Raw genomic sequence first — 12,363 nt, 5'->3', positions numbered from 1 at the left:
GTATTTATTAATACAATTGTTCAAATTTGTTTGGCCAAAATTTTAGGGAACATGTTTCAACATGGAAACCATTGTTACACAAAGGATTGGTATTCTTCAAATGAACTAACACGTTGTCGATGGAAATCACTTACTTTATTGCAAAAAAAGGGTGTATCAAAACGTAAAATATTTAGTATTCTTCAGCACCCTCTCCTTCGCCTTCAGCGGAATCCATTCCAACTTCCTCGTAATCCTTCTCGAGTGCTGCAAGATCTTCGCGAGCCTCGGAGAACTCACCCTCTTCCATACCTTCTCCGACGTACCAATGGACGAATGCTCGTTTGGCGTACATCAAATCAAATTTGTGGTCGAGACGAGCCCAGGCCTCTGCAATGGCCGTGGTGTTCGACAACATGCAAACGGCACGTTGCACCTTGGCAAGATCACCACCAGGCACCACGGTAGGGGGCTGGTAATTAATGCCAACTTTGAATCCAGTAGGGCACCAATCAACAAACTGAATGGTGCGTTTCGTTTTAATGGTGGCGATCGCCGCGTTCACGTCCTTGGGTACCACATCGCCTCTGTACAACATACAGCAGGCCATGTATTTCCCGTGACGTGGATCGCACTTCACCATCTGGTTTGCTGGCTCGAAACACGCGTTCGTAATCTCTGATACAGAGAGTTGCTCGTGATATGCCTTCTCTGCTGAAATGACGGGTGCGTATGTTACCAACGGGAAGTGAATCCTGGGATAAGGGACCAAGTTCGTTTGGAACTCTGTCAGATCAACGTTAAGAGCACCGTCGAATCGCAGAGAAGCTGTAATGGAGGATACAATTTGGCCGATCAGTCTGTTTAAGTTCGTGTAAGTGGGTCTCTCAATGTCCAGATTACGACGGCAGATATCGTAAATGGCTTCATTGTCGACCATAAATGCGCAGTCGGAATGTTCGAGCGTGGTATGCGTGGTGAGAATTGAATTGTACGGTTCAACGACTGCGGTAGAGACTTGGGGAGCGGGATAGATGGCGAATTCCAACTTTGACTTCTTGCCATAATCGACGGAGAGACGTTCCATCAACAGTGAAGTGAATCCAGAACCAGTACCACCTCCGAACGAGTGGAAGATAAGGAAACCTTGGAGACCGGTGCATTGGTCGGCCAATTTACGGATTCGATCCAATACAAGATCGACGATTTCTTTTCCAATCGTGTAGTGACCACGGGCATAATTGTTCGCCGCATCTTCCTTACCAGTGATCAACTGTTCGGGATGGAACAGCTGGCGATAAGTACCGGTGCGTACTTCATCTAGAAAATTAGCGAAATTTTAATAAAACCGAAGTCGCTAATCATCAAGCACATCGTATCGAGGATATTTACCAACTACAGTAGGTTCCAAGTCGATGAAAACTGCCCTAGGAACGTGCTTTCCTGCACCAGTCTCACTGAAGAAGGTGTTGAAGCTGTCGTCGCCGCCGCCGATCGTTTTGTCGGATGGCATTTGACCGTCGGGCTGGATGCCATGTTCCAGGCAATACAATTCCCAGCATGCATTACCGATCTGCACTCCAGCTTGTCCAACGTGAACTGAGATACACTCACGCTGAAATAATACGAAGATAAAATCTATTAGAAACGAAATTTGGGGTTTTGTATTAAATATACAAAATATCAGAATCGTATACAAAGCAGAAGTTTCGATATCGCATTTATTAGGTTGTCCCAAAAGTTTCTTTCGTTTTATTAATAATTAATATATACACAATATTTTATGTTTTATGTCACATTACAAAATTGTGTACAATTCATTTCGCTCCATTACTGTTACAGCATCAATGTCTAAGAAATTATTGGTTTGTCCGGAAAGTTCGTGACTATTTTTAAGAAAAATTCAAAAACATATTTGAATTTTGATGTATATTTATTGAATTATATATGTACCATTTTGTTCCATAATCTTTCCACCTCTTAAGGAATGTATACATGTTACTTGTTTTCAGCCATTCGGACATAATCAGACCTGTACCGCCTACTAAAAATCAGCATGTACTTTCTAGACAGCTCAATAAATGATTACAGGATATTCAAAGAGACATGTATAAGCTAATGTCGGAAGCCGGCCGGCACTTAACCGTTACAAAATGGCTGCCACTCTCTATGCAACGCGACAGCATTTTTTCACGTTTACTGGAAATATCGATAAAGAAAAGACACTTACCATTTTGTTATGTAAAGTAGAGCTTCAAAATTCTTTAAAAAAAGATGTATAAACGGACGAAGGACGTCGAAAGTTGGCTAAAGCAAGTAATGGAGCTTTCGCTAACAACAACGACACTTCCACCCAATTTCCACCAAGGGAATGCATCGCCGGCCGCTGGAACTGCCATTTATACCCTCGGTGAACGGCTTCGTCAGCGCGCGCTGATTGGTCGACGATGACCTCATTCCCTTTCGTGATTGGTGTTTTTTCGACCGCAGTACCTACGTACGACTGTATGCAAGGACCTTATACGGAAAATATAGTCCCGGTAATAACGATACAATCGCTCGTCTTATTGATATTAACGGTAATATGTTCATTCACCACTCTGCACAATGTTAACAATTAAACGAATTAATTTATGATCCTAATAGCTTGGCTGCAACGTGGAAAAACGTTGGGCATTTTTTACGTGAAAATACAGTTACCATGGGCGATGGTTCTTCCATATTTGGATTGTGCATTTTGATTGGTGACTCACGTAATTCATTTAACCGTTTTGTAACGAAAAAAAATTTATTATATATTATAGGCGGCATGTATGTAGATAAAAAAGATAAATTTAGATATATTGTATCGAGATAATATCCAAACAGGAAATGATCGACGTGACTGCCAATTTCGAACCAGAATAAAAATGTAATTAGATTCAAGCATATAATATATGAATATATGTTTAAATATTTCCCATGTATTGAATTTCAAGATTCACAGAATTTATTGGTAATATTATTAATTAATGTTTAATGTTTAATGGAGAAACTAAATATTATGAAATACATTTCTGAAGTCTTAACAGATTAAAATTAATCCTAACAAAATACATTGCCATACATTATTCATTGTTGTTTGATGTATGTACAAAAATAATCCGAAGACCTCCAGTATAACGAACTGTACAGAGTTTGCAATATTTGGATTGCATACATCCATATTTGGTATTGATCTCGTCTCCGCGTACCGGGTGTCTTAGAAATACGATGCTGTCATTAAAAGTACATTGCAAATGAAGTAATTTAAAAGCATAGGAATAACGATTTTTCGAATATCACTATTTACACGATACTCGACATTTATATGAATCGATTGTATTGATTTCAACGGAATTAAAGTAAGGAACGTTTCTGAGATCCACATAGCAACTTTAGCTGATTGATTATGCGATGAATTGAAGTTGATCTACTTCCTGCCCATGAGCACATACCGTATCCGCTCTCTACTCTTGATTCTGCGATCTCACCTTACCATGATTTCTGACCTGTTTAGAGTTTTGTATCTCCTTCAGTCTTGCGAAACTGTTTGACCATAAAACTATGCGACAAATGTAATTTTCATTCTTCCATTTTCGAAAGATGTATAGGTGGATATCGAGTACGACAAAATGATTAGTACCTAACATAATAAACCAGATGTACCTAATTCTAAAAGTCATTTTAATCGTATATTCGCTCTTAATAGCGTGTGTTATTAATTTTACTGTATCTCTTAACAAAATAACAAATTTCTATTTGCATACAGACATGCATAAAGGACAAGACGCTGCATAAGTATATATTTTTTTGTCACGCTTGAAGACGACAGCTGGGCGATGGTTAGCTGTCCTGTATTATAATACATACATGCTTCCTCCCAGTGACGTATAATCATTAATTCTGGGGCTCGTGTGCTAAAATTTTTGTTGGGGCTATTTGAAAGGATACTTAATCCTTTTTATAGCAGCTCTTGGTTGCGCCCTTAGGTATTAAATTATTATGTAAAAATTATATTATAAAAATGTTTGGTGCAGGAGCGAAGGGAATAAGGGGACAGCACTGGTTTTAGTAACAGTGGCGCCATCCGTGGGAAAACGCCCAAGTTTGTAGTGAAAATAGTTCCCACTGTTGCTGATAGATAGCGCCACTAACTAAAAATGTCGATAATTATTGCTACATCAAATAATTGTTCATTATAATAATACATTTGACATATTAACTAATATATTGTAGTTTTATAATGCGAATAATCGTATTAATTATGCATTTATGAAAAATGAAGATTAATTTATTAAAACATATCCGTGGCGGCATCTTAGAGAAATAGTGGGAACTATTTTCACAACAAACTTGGGCGTTTTCCCACGGATGGCGCCACTGTATTTAAAAAAATTGGAGTTGCCTAGGCAACCCTTTAATGTAAACAAAGAAGTAATAACAAACATGTTCAGTCCCATTCCCATTTTTGTGACAATCTTGAATCATTTTCTTTCTCATTAAAATAAAATCTTCTTTTAGTATTGTATTAACATGTCTACGGAGAATGATGATTTTATCAAAGGATGCGAGCAACACACAGAAGATAAGAAAGAGCTAGATTTAAGTCTATGTTATGCACATCCTACTATAAATAAAATAGAAAAAACTGATTTTCTGTCTGTAAATAACAAATGTCCGCGGGAATTAAGTAAAAAATCCACATTAGTCGAAGATGGATTATATGCTTCTGATAGTCCTTTTATTTACAGTGACGTTGAACCCTCTCAATTTAATATGAATATCTTAGAGTATCAGTCGAAACGTAAATTCTGTGGAAAACTTGTAGAGATTGTAATCCGTGAAGTAAACATAAATACTCTAGGAGATCAATCGGATACAATTGATATCACATCGGTCTTTTTATTGTTCAAGAAGAAAGTTATATGTAAAGCTAACAGCCCTTTCAACAGAAAATTGCATAAATTATTAATTAAACATTCAGAATGCAATAATTTTTCCATACAAGTGCATGCCAAAGGTGGACAGTCTAGTATACTACCATTGCCATTACCTAAACGTAACATTGAAAATAATAAAGTAAAGATAGATTTTGCAATTAGTGACAATTTTGATAGAATACATGCTGGAATGGTAATGTGTACAATTACTTTGCGTGATTATGGTGAAAAAGAACAAAAATCCTACACAACTCATCTGTATAAATTAAGTAGTGATCCAAACGATCCGCAGAATAGTATGACTTTACTCAGACCAATCAAAAATGTTTGCAAAAAGCAAGTTAAATACTTTTTATTAGAAGACCCAGCATTGTCGTTCACTGTTGATTCTGAGGTTGTTGTTTCCAAAAAAGTTCAAGTAGAAGAACCAAAATTACCAGATATAGTTGTAACAGAACAACCTGCATTTTCTTTATTTGATATGTCATTTAGAAATCTATTTCAAACTAGTCGACCACTAGAACCATCATCTGGTACACGTAGATACAATACTATAGGAAGAACAGTACTTGCTGTTACTATTTTGCGAGGAATAGAAATACCAGTTAGAGAAGAATCTGCACTAGTGCAACCATTTGTAGAAGTTGAATGGGGTAATACGTTTCATACTACATCTATAGCAGAAGGTCCAGCACCTGTATGGCAAGAAACAATGCATTTTGAGCTACCAAAACAAAGCGACGAACATAGTATAAAGTTTCGTTTGTACGATCAACATCCTGTTTGGGGTCAACAGTGGCTAGGTGAAACTAGAATTCCTCTGGAACATAGGAATCATCAAGAGCTCGAACGATGGATAGTATTATCTCCTTTGTTTAGTCCATTATTATTATTTGGGTATATACAAGCTAGCCCTGGTCAATCGTGCACTCGTATTTATGTTTTAATTAAAATGGAACATCCGAGTACTCTGAAGTCCGTGGAAAACAGTACTGTACACACATTACTCAAAGGAATTCCACGGTGTCTTGTAACACCATACAAAATTAATGGTTTGGAAAATCCAAAGGATGTTGCACGATTAGCGATGCTTTTACCACCATTGCCAGCTCATTATGGACCCATTACACCTCGTCAAGCATTAAACATTAAAAAAGTCGACCATTACGGAAGAGCAGCTCTACTCGCTGTATTGTTACAGAGTTTTGGTTTACAAATATATGTTCTATTAGGTATGTAGCTGTGTCTCATAATCTTAAAAAAATTTTTATTTAATGATCGATATAACAGGTTCTTCGCAAATAAGTAAATGGGCTGCATTCGTTCTAAGTATTAGTGACAATGGAATATACAGATTGTGGGACCCAGAAACCGGAAGTTATCATAAACTGGACGACAGCCATTGTCCCTTAACGAAAGTGTCTCGTCTAATTAATCAGTTTGGCGTTCGTATAACAGTTTTTACAATATATTTATTTGAAATAATGAACATTTTAATTGATTTGCGTAATATATTCGTAGATATGGGAAAATTTGCAAAAATCTACTTTGGCTCATAATCTCAAGTATGATGTCAAACTAAGCAAAGACTGGCGACCTATAGATACTATTACGTTAACAAAAACTGATCATATCGCTCAAACATTGGAAATAAGTATTACAGACGAGGAGGTGAAGCAAATTAAAAAAGTAGCTGTGGATGTAGAGCAACGCTTAAAAGATAAATTGGCCGATTGGCGTAGCACAGTTGGCATGACGACGATATTCAATCGTCATGCGATTACCATTCTAAGAAACTTTATCTCAAAGATAGAACCTTCCTCGGAGCCGCAGTTGGATAAGAGAGATTTGAAACAGTTATACAGGGCTTATCATGTTCACGGTTTCATACTGAACAAACGTGAATGCGCTATAGACGATTTGACCGAACAGTTACACGCGACGAAAATTCATAATATAACTGGTCCGGTTGAGTTTGCTTTAGTATACAATGTACAGCCTTACATTGGAAAAATCTGTTCAACGTGGTTGGCTGTTGTAATTCTTAGAAGTCGAGAATAAATTATTTGTATGTCGGTGTATTCGTTTATTACATATTTATATACTCCGTTAAAATTGGTATTACAATGTATACAAAGGAGGATAAATAGTTGGTATTTATAAAAAAAAAAATGTATCAAAAAGTATTGCTTATGATACAAACTTCTAAATGTACATTTTTATTCAAATTTCACATATAAAAAAGTGTGTGACAAAAAATCGCATAAAAAGGAATTAACGAAAATTCTTCTGTTAATTTTTTTAAGTGCCACGATTTTTTATCAGCACTTATTTTAATAGATCGAAGGCGTTTGTTGGAAATATCTAAACTGTGTCTAAGTGGTGACGCACGTAAAGGGGAATTCCCTTAAAAAACATGTATATGTATATATGTATAGTGGTTCGCATTACAGATATTAAATAAACTATAAGAGCCGTTGGTGTACGTAGTTATTGTTTGACATCGCCTTTCTAATAATAAATGTTATATACACGATAGTGAAATTTTGTATAAAAAAGTACAAAATTTCAATAAACAATGTAGTCAAAGAATACTATAAGTTCTTGTCTAATTATGTACTTCTTTTTATTATCAAGTCATTTATATTAATAATGTATGTTACTTGTATATATAATCAAAATATTATGCTCGTGTATTACGAATTTCTTGTAAATGAAAACTCGAACTTTTACAATATCGATATGTGTAAATGCAATATCAATTTTGTATGAAAGTTCTTCTTGGTTCTCAAAAGTATGTATTCTATTTTCTGTGTTACATGTTCTGATGAAAATCAAGCATAAGGAACAAATAATATTTACAGCGTATCAATCATCAGTCTAATTTCAATACATACACATATTATAATGACAACATACAGCATATTGTACCTAAATAATAATCGATTGGAAAAGGTTATGATGAAACGAACACTGCTGAGGATAAATATAACAATGCATTTCTTTTGACTTTCGCATTGCACAGCAATGCCCTTTTTATAACAATCGTAATTTTCCTTACATGTTGCGACAATAATAAATCGTATTAACAATACCCTATTGCCTAATGGTTGGAAGAATAGCTAGAAACAAACAGACTGAGACGTCTCCTTTGTGTTTTGAAAACTAGATACAAAAAATGTTCACAAGAACGTTAGGCGTGCTCCATTTCCACGGAACTTTGATTTGTGCGACATGCATTTACGATTCTCGAAGAGCGTACAAACTATTTTGTTGTATTCAAATTTTATTATTTCAATCATTTCCGTTGAAACGAACAAGATTCACCACGTTACGTACATTTAGTATGTGTATGTAATCACTGTGTAAAATTATTGTAGAAAAATTGTTTGCGTAGTATAAACGTTTATCAAACTAATCTAATTCGTCTGACCGATAAAATTCAAGTACGAGAATTGACGTGAATTTGTAAATGTTTTCATGTCGTGGATAAACAGGCCTTCGAGCAAAGTTAGTAACGAACGTGTTTCATTACTCTACAAATGCCTAAACAAAATTCATTAAATAATAAGGCTTTTCTATAAATACAATGTTAGGCGTGTGACTGCAAAATGCAACGACTTCCTCTTCCGTAACGTGTGCGCCTTGATTAATGGTTTACGATCGTGTTGGAATGCCTTTCTTTCTCATTTATTTGAAAAGATCTTTCGTAGGATATCTGTATGTCAATATATTAGCTAGACATCGAATGTGTAAATGTAGGTACAACCATAACGTGATCGCCAATACTTGTATTCTAAGCGAGTAAACAAAACAAAGACAGCTCCCGGCTCGATCCCTTTTCGTTATAATTTTACAAGGCAGATTTTTACGCAACGTTATCGTATTCGATCGCATTCGACCTTATAACTCTCCTTTCAACGACTAAACTGCTATACAGGGTATTTAAATGTCCTCAATCATTTCTACGAAGTGGAGGAAATCTCGAATAAATGTCTTTATGACGCGATTAACGTGTCTGTTTTACACTAGCTACGTATGTGTTTGTATAATATTGTAAGAAACGAGCAAACAAGTCTTACACGAAGTTTTTACAAAAAACTGGTTGTGCGCAAACTTTTTTGATTTACTACACGTATTTTTTGATCAAATGAGACGTTAGTGCTGTTTACAAAAATATGCATGTAATATCTTACAGATATTTGTTCGAAGTTTCTTCCCCTTTTACCAAAATGGATGAGGACTTTTGAGATACCTTGACACTCAACTAACTTGTATGTATTTACAATATCTTGGACCAGCGATCCTTCCCTAATTTTGTGCTTGCTGGTTCAAGAGTGAATAACATCGCAGACCAGCAAGTGTACAATCACGTTGTATCAGTTCGTCATAGAAACATCGGTTTAATGATATTTCTGCAACGTTGTGAACGTATGTAAACGGTTACAGTCGAGTGTTGCCTGGTGTTGCCTCGACCACGAACGAGGCAACTGGCAAGGACTAAAATCGATCGACTGTGTCTGAGATTATCATTACCGACATCCTCGCGATTCCGTTAATTTTCTTTCCTTTTGAATCTTTTCGTAGCTTGCATCTCGAGCGACAATGTTGTTTCTAACGAAGACCTTAGGAAGCGCGTTATTCATTGAGTCTTTTTCGGCACTCCATTCGCGTATCCATTAGCGTGACCATTCGAAACATTTCCGTTGCAAACTGCTCCATCTGTAGTTTCCTTCTTTAATTGGAGTTTCGCTTTCAGTTTTCCTAACTGTCTCTCCGCGTATGCTTGCTTGCCCTGTAAAATCCATGTTTCATGTTAATTTCATGTACTAATTATTAATTATGAAAATGTACGAATAGCAGAGAAGCATATCTGGATACATGTTTGATGCGGTAGATGGCGCCATTTTGGCGTTCTCTAGTTGTTACCTTAGCGATGTAGGCTTTTGCGTAGAAGTTGCCGAACAGAACGATGAAGGAGATCATGTAAATGACCAGAGCGTATTGCATCCAAAGCGGGAAGTCGCATCCCGATCGAATACCGTTGATGCCAAGGATTAAGGCAGTGGTGAACTGTATCAGCTGAAGGATCGTCAAATATTTCTTCCACCAAAGGTATCTAGCCACGGATGGACCAAGTGCCGCCAATCCGTAATACGAGTACATAAGAACGTGGATGAAGCTGTTTACCATTGCTGGCAGGAATGCTGCAAGATAGAAATTCTCTACTCTTTCTTCCATCCAGTATACGTGACAGAACCTTACGCTAATCTCTTCCCACACTTTCTCCGTTGTTTTTTAAAAAATCTCAAGAGCTGCCAGGATCATCAGATTAACTGGTTTTCTCATACGATCGTTCGAAGATGAAATATTCCCTACGCTATAGTACTCGTAAAGAATTTAATGTGAAACTCACTTGATCCACTCGGGACCCATTTGATACCGATCCACCATAAGGAAAACATTGTGGAGTGATGGTAGACGTGGAGAAAACTTAATTGGTTGTCCTTCTTCCGTAAAATGAAGAAGAACGTATCACAGAACTCCAGAAGTTTGCTGAAGTAATACCACCAAACAGCATGAGCGATCTACGCAGAAAGGAAAACATTTTTAACATCGAAAGAATTGTACGAATGTTTTCGACCACTTAAAGTCAACTTTATTTTTCGAAAATGTAAGAATTACAGGGTGTCCCAAAAATGTTGTAACACCTTGAAAGGGGTGGTTCAATATTAAATAAGTAAATTATGGATAGCACTGTGTATATTAAGTGTTTAAGTGTCAGATGCTTATGTTAAAGCAGAAGTGAGTTTTAATAATCTTTAATGTACTCAATGTACCTGTAATTCATCAGGACGTGTCACATGCCTAATAGGCTGGCAAACATAGCTGTATCGTAACCTGGTAGATGCCACGAATAACTGCAAATATTGAACATATAAATTAGTAGATGTATAGATGAGATTGTATTCTGTTGGAATGATTTGAGTTGTGTAAACAGAAAAAGTACCTGAATGGCAATGTATGCATTGAGACATGCCATTGCGAGATTATAGGGTACTAGAGCCCATGTTAGCTTGAAGGCTTTCCGATTTTTCATTATCTTTGGGCCTGCCCATACAATGAGTAAATACAGCAGCGTGTATATCAAAGTAGGTTTTGGTGAATCGACCAGCATCCATCCTCTCGTTCGTTCATCTGTACAGACATTGTAAACAATTCCAATGAACTGAAACATTGTGTCTTAGCATACAAGTATTTTAATGTCATAATTGTCTTTATCAAATGCCTGTTATTTCTGAGAAATAGCTGATAACTTAAGGGACACTCTGTAGATTAAAGCGATAATTCATATTGAATAAATAAAAACTTGTTCAAATAACTGTTCAATGGAATAAATCACTAAATGGTGCTTCTACTCGTCGCCCATGTTCCCAGTAAAATGTTACCCATTTCTGGCTGGTAAAAATATTGCCTCGTTTTCTGATGTAAATTTTACAAGCATATCATAAATCTCGAATAGCTTAAAACTGGTTTCTCGTCGACGCTTCGATGCAAGTTTTCGAGAAATATTTGTAATTTTGGCGACGAACTCGTTAATCCCAAATTTAACAGGTGTAATTCATTGAAGAGACAGCTATAATCGACGGATGAGTCTGAGTTATTGGACGTTAAAGGTTCCATTTAGATACAAGAAAACATGGTTTATCGCAATAAAATATTTCAGCGTTACCACATCGATATAAGCGTACACGTGTCAGGGTGAATGTTGTACACATGTATATATAAATTAACGTTAGATCTTACCGGCAAGAGAGAGCGTCCAGAGGTAGTAATCGTAGGCGTCATTTACTAAGGTCGCTGTGGAATTAATTAAGTTCGCCATTGCCTGGAACAGAATAGGTTTTAACAAAGGTTTAGTAAAGAACACACACGATTCGCGGCGCGTTTATTAAAGCAAGTCACTGCCGTTCAGAATTTCCTTCGAGTTACACGAAAGCAAGTACACTTTTACGATACCTGACGACAATGGAAAACAGGCTTGCTCGTTTTCATTATCTATCGCTGGCAACATTATTTTAATTGTTTTCTACGTGCGTTGACATTGACACGAAATCGAGAACGTCGTAGGTTCCCCTGCTTACTTTAAAGCGCTATCGGCAGGGGAAAGGTAATGGTCAAAGTAAGCGTAAGTAATTATTTGAATGTCGTTAATTGCAAATAAAAAAAAAAAGAAAATGAAAAGAGTTAGGTGGCAGTTTCCAAATTTTTCATTCCGTAGACTTCAAAACTCCCAAATTTTTCATTCCATCGATTTCAAAGCTCCCAAATGTTTCACTTCGTCGACTTCAAAGCTCCCAAATTTTTATTCAGTTGACTTCAAAGCTTCCAAATTTTTCATTCCATTGATTTCAAAGCTCCC

The 12,363-nt window shown here is 36.5% G+C and overlaps 3 protein-coding genes across 5 annotated transcripts in view; 1 reads left to right on the top strand and 2 right to left on the bottom strand.

The window, feature by feature from the left end:
* Positions 1–113: 113 nt before the first annotated feature.
* On the bottom strand, positions 114–2,370 carry LOC128882178 (tubulin alpha-1 chain-like). The gene is made up of 3 exons (XM_054133757.1): positions 2,210–2,370; positions 1,372–1,594; positions 114–1,299 (listed from the first exon to the last, which is right to left on the bottom strand). The coding sequence occupies exons 1-3, from the start codon at positions 2,210–2,212 to the stop codon at positions 173–175; spliced, it is 1,353 nt and encodes a 450-aa protein (XP_053989732.1). The 5' UTR covers positions 2,213–2,370; the 3' UTR covers positions 114–172.
* Positions 2,371–4,447: 2,077 nt separating this feature from the next.
* LOC128882165 (coiled-coil and C2 domain-containing protein 2A-like) lies at positions 4,448–7,008 on the top strand. Its single transcript, XM_054133738.1, has 3 exons — positions 4,448–6,172; positions 6,231–6,385; positions 6,462–7,008. Exons 1-3 carry the CDS (start codon positions 4,534–4,536, stop codon positions 6,999–7,001), a joined length of 2,334 nt encoding a protein of 777 aa, XP_053989713.1. The 5' UTR covers positions 4,448–4,533; the 3' UTR covers positions 7,002–7,008.
* Positions 7,009–7,013: 5 nt separating this feature from the next.
* The window catches only part of LOC128882166 (elongation of very long chain fatty acids protein 4-like), a 26,356-nt gene continuing 21,006 nt past the window's right edge, over positions 7,014–12,363 (bottom strand). For all 3 annotated transcript variants that reach the window (XM_054133739.1, XM_054133741.1, XM_054133740.1), the window contains 6 exons: positions 11,748–11,829; positions 10,951–11,138; positions 10,781–10,861; positions 10,357–10,528; positions 9,870–10,147; positions 7,014–9,735 (listed from right to left, as the gene is read on the bottom strand). In XM_054133739.1, the coding sequence (XP_053989714.1) occupies positions 9,583–9,735; positions 9,870–10,147; positions 10,357–10,528; positions 10,781–10,861; positions 10,951–11,138; positions 11,748–11,829 (954 nt within the window). In that variant the 3' untranslated portion in view covers positions 7,014–9,582. The remainder of the gene's footprint in view (positions 9,736–9,869; positions 10,148–10,356; positions 10,529–10,780; positions 10,862–10,950; positions 11,139–11,747; positions 11,830–12,363) is intronic.

Source organism: Hylaeus volcanicus, unplaced genomic scaffold, assembly GCF_026283585.1.
Source record: "Hylaeus volcanicus isolate JK05 unplaced genomic scaffold, UHH_iyHylVolc1.0_haploid 12258___fragment_2___debris, whole genome shotgun sequence".
Lineage (NCBI taxonomy): Eukaryota > Metazoa > Arthropoda > Insecta > Hymenoptera > Colletidae > Hylaeus > Hylaeus volcanicus.
The sequence above is the reverse complement of the archived record's forward strand: the minus strand, read 5'-3'. Positions and strand labels throughout refer to the sequence as shown.